The sequence below is a fragment of the Thalia democratica genome, chromosome 7 (assembly GCF_965202585.1).
Source record: "Thalia democratica chromosome 7, ktThaDemo2.hap1.1, whole genome shotgun sequence".
NCBI lineage: Eukaryota > Metazoa > Chordata > Thaliacea > Salpida > Salpidae > Thalia > Thalia democratica.
This window is the reverse complement of record NC_139171.1, coordinates 16488618-16496643: the sequence shown is the minus strand read 5'-3', so window position 1 is coordinate 16496643 and position 8026 is coordinate 16488618. Positions and strand designations below refer to the sequence as shown.

At 24.7% G+C, this 8026-nt stretch overlaps 1 protein-coding gene across 1 annotated transcript; it reads left to right on the top strand.

Annotated features, from left to right (window-relative positions):
* Positions 1 to 3490: 3490 nt before the first annotated feature.
* Positions 3491 to 6664, top strand: LOC145841140 (tax1-binding protein 3-like). Its single transcript, XM_082948511.1, has 4 exons — positions 3491 to 3526; positions 4320 to 4433; positions 5572 to 5645; positions 6502 to 6664. Exons 1-4 carry the CDS (start codon positions 3491 to 3493, stop codon positions 6662 to 6664), a joined length of 387 nt encoding a protein of 128 aa, XP_082804637.1.
* Positions 6665 to 8026: the final 1362 nt, after the last annotated feature.

Sequence of the window (8026 nt, the reverse complement as noted above, 5' to 3'; positions counted from 1 at the left end):
TTTCCTTATAAGTACAGTTGCTTACAGTCGTAATTTGCGTCAATAAAAAATTAAGAAAATTAATTCATTTGTTATTATTTGTGAAATGTCTATAATATTAAAAGTCCTCTACAAATTAAGTTTTAAATTTTAAATAATTTGTATGCTGTTAAAGTTTTTACTATAACTAACGTGTTATCTTAACCACGGTAAAGCAGCATGTTTTGTATTCATTATTATAAGTTCAATAAATTTTAAAACTTTTTTTAAGGCACGTTAAGGTGAATTTGTGATAGTAAGTAATTAACTAAAACAAAAGAAAAGCTAAAATTAATAAAAAACTTAGTAGTCGTAGTATAATTTCATACAGCCGGTTATGCAGATAAACCTTTTGTTTTGGAATTTTAATAAACTGATTATATTTCGACATCTAATTCTTTTGTAAAATGTTTTAACATTTGTTGTGAAAACTGTTTTGACACCACTGTGATAAATTCATATAATAAGCTACCTTTTTGTATTTATAGCTGTAGTTAAATAACTTAGAATTTTAGATAAAAAATCTTGTAGAAATTTAATAAAAAATGTAAAAATCAAGTCACAGTAATGACGTAAGCTAGTTGTTCCCACCAAAGTACAGTTTTAAAGAAACTATATAAATGTTTAATACATTTAATGTTTTAATTCAGACTGTTTGGAAGAGTTTTAAGTCATACAAATGACTGTTAAGCACTTGATAAAAGTTAAATAAGTAACATACAATTTTTCTTCCGATTAAGTTCATTTTTAGATAAAGTAATAAAATAAAGATGTGCAAACTAACTATGTTTTTTACAACTAGGTTTCGGTGACAAAAAAGTTGCGACCTTGTTAAGAAAAATTAAATAGTTAAAAAAATTTTAAGTAAGAAAACAGATAAAAACACGTGTATTCTAGGCTTTTATAATAAAGTAAGATAAGCATAATTTTCTTGCTCTTGATCTGCAACTCCAAAATATCTAGTGAAAGTTTCAAAATTTAGAATTATTTTTCATGCGAACCAAAACAGATTACTTGCACACCAAAAATTTGTGCACACTAAAATAATTTTTGTGCACACTTTGACGACAACTGCTTTAATTATTAAAAATTAAAACTAAAAAAGATCCACAGGACTACTCTATATAAAACTAATATATGCGTTAAAATATATTGTTTTAAGTAAACATTTTAAAATAAAATTTTATTTTATAACTTTTTTTTATTATGAAAAATTTTGCATTTACAATTATATATAACTAAGTTTGTAAATTTTGTTTTGTTTTAAGTTATAAGGACTAATTAGATTTTATAACGTCCACAGATTGTACAGATTTTATCAAAAATTAAATGACTTCACCTTTAAACGCTTAAAAAAAAAAGAAAAATAAATTTACCATATTGACATTAGCTATGTTATGCTACTAGAATATAGTTTGAAAATAGTATAATACTTTTCAGTCCTCTAATATTTTGGATATCTGAATCTAGGTAAGTTTAAAGTCATAAGGTTGAGAGGCTGAGTGAGATACTGAAGCAGTTGAAGCAGGAACAGATACAAGAGGAAGACCCAAGTTCCGTTTCACAAGAATCAAGCTGTAAGTTCTTTGTTCGTATTAATAAATGTATAATATTTTTAATCTTAGTATAACTTAAAATTTAATAAAACTTAAAAAAAATATGTCTAATTAAAAGTCTTACCTTGTAGTTAATCACTTCGTAATAATCTTCGTTGCAAATTCTTAAAATTATCATAAAATAAGTAATTTCATTCGCATTAAGGTGATACTACAAGTGAGGAAGAAGACATAAAGAGACTGATCGAATTGAGAAACGAACTGTTGATGAGAAACAAGGACATCAAACTGAAAAACGAAGCGTTGAGCTTGTCCATACACGATGAGAGGGAGGCAGTGGTTGACGCCAGGACCAGACTGAGATGTCTTTACTACAGGCACATATCCGTTGCTCCTTGAACTTACAGTTATTAAGCTATAAAAGTGTTGCATCATAAACTCGAACATCTCTTTTTTCATCAAGAATTGAGATGTCTTCACTACAGACATTTGTATTCGTTGCTTCTTGAATTTTCATTTCTGTCCTTTCATCTGAGGAAATGAATAACTACTTTTGTCATGTTATACATTCTTGTGGCTTTGTTGAAGTAGTATATCTGTTGCTTCACGGAACTTTATTAGAAATATTTACTTGAATTCCAAATAATTTTACTGCTTACTTGCGAGGACCAGATTAAATATAGGGGCATATCTGTTGCTTCTTGAACATTTACACACATCTGTTGGTTTATAAGAAAACTGCTTCTGCGTTGTTGAACAGTTGTGTGGTTTGTGATAAAGTATTATATATGTTACTTATTAAACATCTTTTACAGATATGGTGTAAAGCAGCTAACTATATTATAAGTTCAAATACTTTTACTGCTTATCAAATTAGTCTTGGTTTCCAGAATATTTGTTAAAGATATATTAATTTAAAAGTTTTATAAGAAAGGTTACAAATCATATCTACAGTTTCTATATTTCTTATTAGAGTAAAGCTGCAAATAAAACTTTTCTCAAAGTTTATAGTAAGATTAAAATTGTACATCCTATTAATTTGAAGTTGTGTAAAATAAAGCTTTTATGAAATTATTTATAACTTAAAAAATTTTCGTTTATGCTTTTTCTGCTTGAATGAAGCTTATTTTTAAATTGAATATTAATAATTTTATTTGTTAACAATCTTTTTAAATTTATAATAATCATTTCGAATGCGACATAATTAGTTAGCAAAATCTAGTCTGTATAAAAGTATCAAATTATTATTAGTCTTAATTAATAAATTTAAATTTTTTTGTATACTATTATTAATATATTATATACACACAATATTTTTATTGTGTTTTAGAAATTGTTTCTTCGAAAGAAAAGGTTTGTTTTTAACTTTATGATTTTAAACTAAATATGATGGTGTTAATTAAAAATATTTTTGTTAGAAATACTTAGTTTATAATCTGCTCTTAACTTAATTTTTTTATACTTTATTTTCTTATATAAGTGTATTTCGTTTCCTAATAAGTCACATCTTTTATTTTTTATAGGTGCTGTTATTATGGTGTTAAGTTTTAAAGTTCTAAGGCATTTAATTAAAGTTGAACCATAAACTAAATATTTTATAGATGCAATATAAATGAATAAAGTTCTTGCAGTATACATACTTTTTTAAATTGGTTGTGACCAAATAAACAATTTTGTACGGTAATTATGACCTCATTATAACTTTATTACGTTTTTTTTTGTTTAAAGCAAATAGAGCAATTATTTGTTTTTATTACACAATAGTTAAAGTGTTACTTTATTTTCCAATTTCGTTTAGTATATTTTATTTTGTTTTGTCTTTTTATACTTTTGTACAGTTTTGTTGTGTAACTATTTGACATCATTTTGTTTCAGAAACCTTATTAATTTATTAAGTTAAATTTCAATTGACAATTATGAGCATGAATATACCAGAGGAAGGAGTCGTTTGTGTGAGTTTTATTTTTTTTAATATGGTTGTTGTATTAACTTTTTTTAAATAAAACACTTAAGATTGTCACCTTAATCTAATATAAAGAGTTATTATCGGAAAAACGTCTTTTATTCATTAATTTATTATAAAACGGGGTTTAGCCTTTATAAAAAGTTCATCAGTTACAAATCAACTCTTATCTAGTTAGAATTTTTTTTATTTTTTTATATGTTGTTTAACAAAACTTGTTTTATAACTAAGAACCCTTTTAATAGAAACCCTGTTTTGTAATACATTATAAAATAATAAATCTTGTGTCTTACACCCGTGTAAGTAATCATTACTATATTAAGAATCAGAAATAAAATATGAATTATAATCACGTTGTTTTAATTGACCTTTAGTTGTAAAGTTGTAAGCAAGTGTGACTAAATGTTTAAGTATAATAAATGAACGTAAAAACATCAGTTCATAGAAGAAGTGTCAAATAGAGTTTCATTATTAAGTAGAAAACTATTTGAATAAAATATTAAACCACTTTTACGGCAATACATAGAAAAAGTAATAAACGTTATAATAAGAAACTTGATATTATTTGATAATTATTTAATTAAAAAATGTAATATAAAAACAGCAATGCATAGAAATAGTTAAATATGTATTAATTAGAAACTTGATATTATTTTAATAATTATTTAATTAAAAAATGTAATATAAAAACAGAAATGTTTAGAAACAGTTAAAGACGTATTAATTATAAACTTGATATTATTTTAGTAATTGTTTAATTAAAAAATGTAATATAAAAACAGCAATGCATAGAAATAGTGAAAGACGTATTAAATGGAAATTTGATACTTGGATTTGCTATTGGTGGTGGTATTGACCAAGATGCCAGTAAAAATCCATTTTGTCCCGGAGACACTGTAAGTTTATTTTATTATCATTGAATATTTTCTGCTTCGGAGATATTGTTAGTTTTAACATTACATGTTAGTTGTTTTAAATTGTGATAACAATCATTATACCCTGGAAATACTGTAAGTTTATCTATTATTTTACTGTAGCAAATTTTATTTAAAATATATAATGCGCTGGAGATATTGTTAGTTTGTATATTCTCTACAATATCTATTACATTTAGAATATTATTTTAAAACCATTCTTTACTGAAGATACTTATGGTTGTAGCTTAATTGTAAATAGTTATCAATATATATTTAAAAATATTGTACTCATAATAATTTGTTTTTTAGTTCTAATGATAGCGTTGTTTATTTATTAATTAAACTTTTTTTTTAATTTTGTTTAGTTTTATAGTAGTGAATTAAAACTAATGTTCAGTTTTAAATGAGTAATTATGTTAGCTTGTTTATAAAACCGAACTAAAGGTTTATCATTACCAACAATTATTTTGCAAATGTTATTTAAACTACATCGTTACACTTTTAATAAATCTTAAACAAAATAGTATGTTTGTGTGGTCCTTTAAATATTAAGGTCTTTTGTGAAATAACCTTCCTTTATAAACAGCTTAAAAACAAAAAGAAAAAATAATTACTTTTACGGTTTTGAGTTCATTAATGTTATATAAGTTTAAGCAAATAGCTTTTAAAGTTTGACTTATTTGACAAGAGTTTATGGGTGTGTATTTTATTAAGTAAACAAGTAAAACTAAGCACTTGAGTATGTTAGTTTTACAAAAGCTAGTGTAATAATTTTTTTAGACGCTACTAAGAAAATAGTTTAATGTTTTAAATTATATAAAATATTTATTTTCTTTAAAATTAAAAAATTTTATTATAAGTAGTTCTTTATTATAAAGTAAGTGTTAACTTAAGCTAGTAATATATGTTTTTGAATAAGTTTTACGTCTTATATAGTTAAATAAATTCTTGTTTTAATAAGTTGCATTCCTTTTAACATAGCTACTATATATAGTTTTTACTTAAACCTATTTTTTAGAAATACTTCTTTTGATGTTTTTATTTATCAACATAGATTGTTTTTCTATTATTGATGTTTTTTAGGGAATACTTGTTTACAATATTGGTATTTTTCTAGGGAATATTTGTGACCAGAGTAACTCAAGATGGTCCGGCTGACAGGCAAGGACTCAGAGTTGGAGATAAAATACTTCAGGAAATAAATATATATATAAGTTGTTCATAATATTTATTATGCAAGCTTGTAGGCAAGGAATAAGCTTTGGTAATAAAGTATTTCAGGTAATGAAATAATTAAATTTGGTATAACTTATTATATTAAGTAGATATGGTTCATAACATTATCAAAGGTTTTTTTTCGAGTTATCCATTTTATTCTGAATATATATTTTGACAATTAAGTATACGTTCTACCAACAATTGTGATAAATTACAGCTATACAGCCGTTTAAACTATTTGGTCGAAGGTACATATCTTTAAAAACTTTACAGCCTTTTAATTTCTTTTAATTTAACTTTTTATAACTTTTATAGTTTAAAAGATTTTCTTTTAATTTTAAATTAACAAAATACTTTTAAATCAAAAGTAGTTAAACAATTAAATCGCTGCAGCAATTTTAAAGTTAATATTAGCTTCAAAGTTCTATAAATATAATATGTACACAGCTACGTACCAATCTACGTGTCTACAAATAAGTAACCTAACATCTAACTACATGTATTAAATACGTAAGTGCTCACGCGTATAACAAGTAAAAAGCATCATTTTCAGTCACAAGTTATGCTTTATGTAAATGATTAATACAAAATATATATATTGTTCAATAACCATTTAACAGCTAAATATATATCATATGTTTATACATATTCATAAACTGAATACTGTTTTAACTTTAGCAATGAGGTAAATACTAATTACTTGATATGATACCCTACAAACTATTATCTAAATTACGTTTTCCCCTACTTTAATTTTGTAAAGCAGCCGATTGTAATGAATAGTTTAACTGTATAAAGCCAACAGATGAGTTTTGATTTTATTTTCAAAACAGGTAAACGGGTACGATTTGACGTTCGCAACTCAGAACCAGGCGAAGAAGAAGCTGGTGAAGGATCAACGTATTGTCAGATTGAAGGTGACGAGGCCCAGTTTGATGAAGGCGACAGTGTATGAGAGACAGGAATCACCGCAGCAGCCTGAGTATGTTTGAGTTAAAAACTGGGAGATAATACGTGACATGTGAGATTTTGAGCACCTTTAAAGTTTCATCTCGTATGTTTAAATGTCAAGTATTTTTGTACACCCCTACTATAGGGTTGTATAGTTTTTGGTCTCTAGAGCCTTTTAATAATATATTTTATTTGCTTGCTTTCGTCTTTAGAGTAATTTTTTTGTAAAAGTTATAAAAATTTTTTAAAGCATCTTTTTCTAATTGGTTGGCTTTTGACACACAAACGGTATTAGCTTGCTTTTATTTTTATAGCAAATTTGTTTTTAAAGTGCACCTATTAACAAGTTGTGTCAGTTTGTGGTCTTCAGCACATAAATATATTTTTCTATATGTTTGCTCTTGTCTTTGTTATAATCTCATTTTTATATTATAGTTTATGTGTTTACAATATTTGAAATCAATCTTTTAGTTTTATCTAGTTTATGGTTTTTATCACAAAAATGATATACTTTTTGGTTGTTTTACTGGCATCGTTTAAGCGGGTTTGCTTATTAAACTGATTTTTCAACATATACAAAAAGTTTTATTTTGGAAACTATTTTTACCAAAATTTGTTTTTGTATCTGAGAAAAAATAGCCAGAAGAAATAAGCTACAGTTGTGTTGTTCACCTAATTTTCTTCATCAGATTTTTACTTTTGAGCGTAAAAAATAGTTTTACGCTATATTTATTATTAATTTTTGACCTTTTAAATTTATAATTTTTAACTTAACTTTAAGTATTCTGCCTGTCTTTTTACTATTTTCTTATACTTAAAACAATGTTAAAACATGTTTTATATTTTCGAATATCTTTTGAAGCTATATAAGAAGTCTATATTATATCATGACATTTGTAATAGTATGTATTATAATTTGAAGCCACTTTAGTATTATATATATATATATATATATATATATATATATTGAACTACTTGCACAATTTATTTCCAGACAAATAAAACTTAATTCCATTCCTTATTATTTCTACTTAAGATTATATGTGTCAACTTCTTAATGACATTTTTATATTTTTTGTACAACTTTGTTATAATATATAAATCATGTTATATTTTTTCTGACCAATCGTGTGCTTGGAATTCTTAATAAACTTTGGTGCTAAATAAAAAATGTGTTTTAATTTGTTTTGACATAACTATATTATTTAAGTATTCAGATGTACAGTTGAAAGTAAATTTGTCTGTTAAAATATAGGTGGTTATAGTTAAATAATAGAATCATTATGATACATTATAAGTCATATATTAAAATACTTTTGAAACTTTTACTAGATATTCTGTAGTTAATGGTGAAGAGTAAAATAAAAGCAAAAGTCTTGTGCGTATTTAAAGGTAGTTTTTTT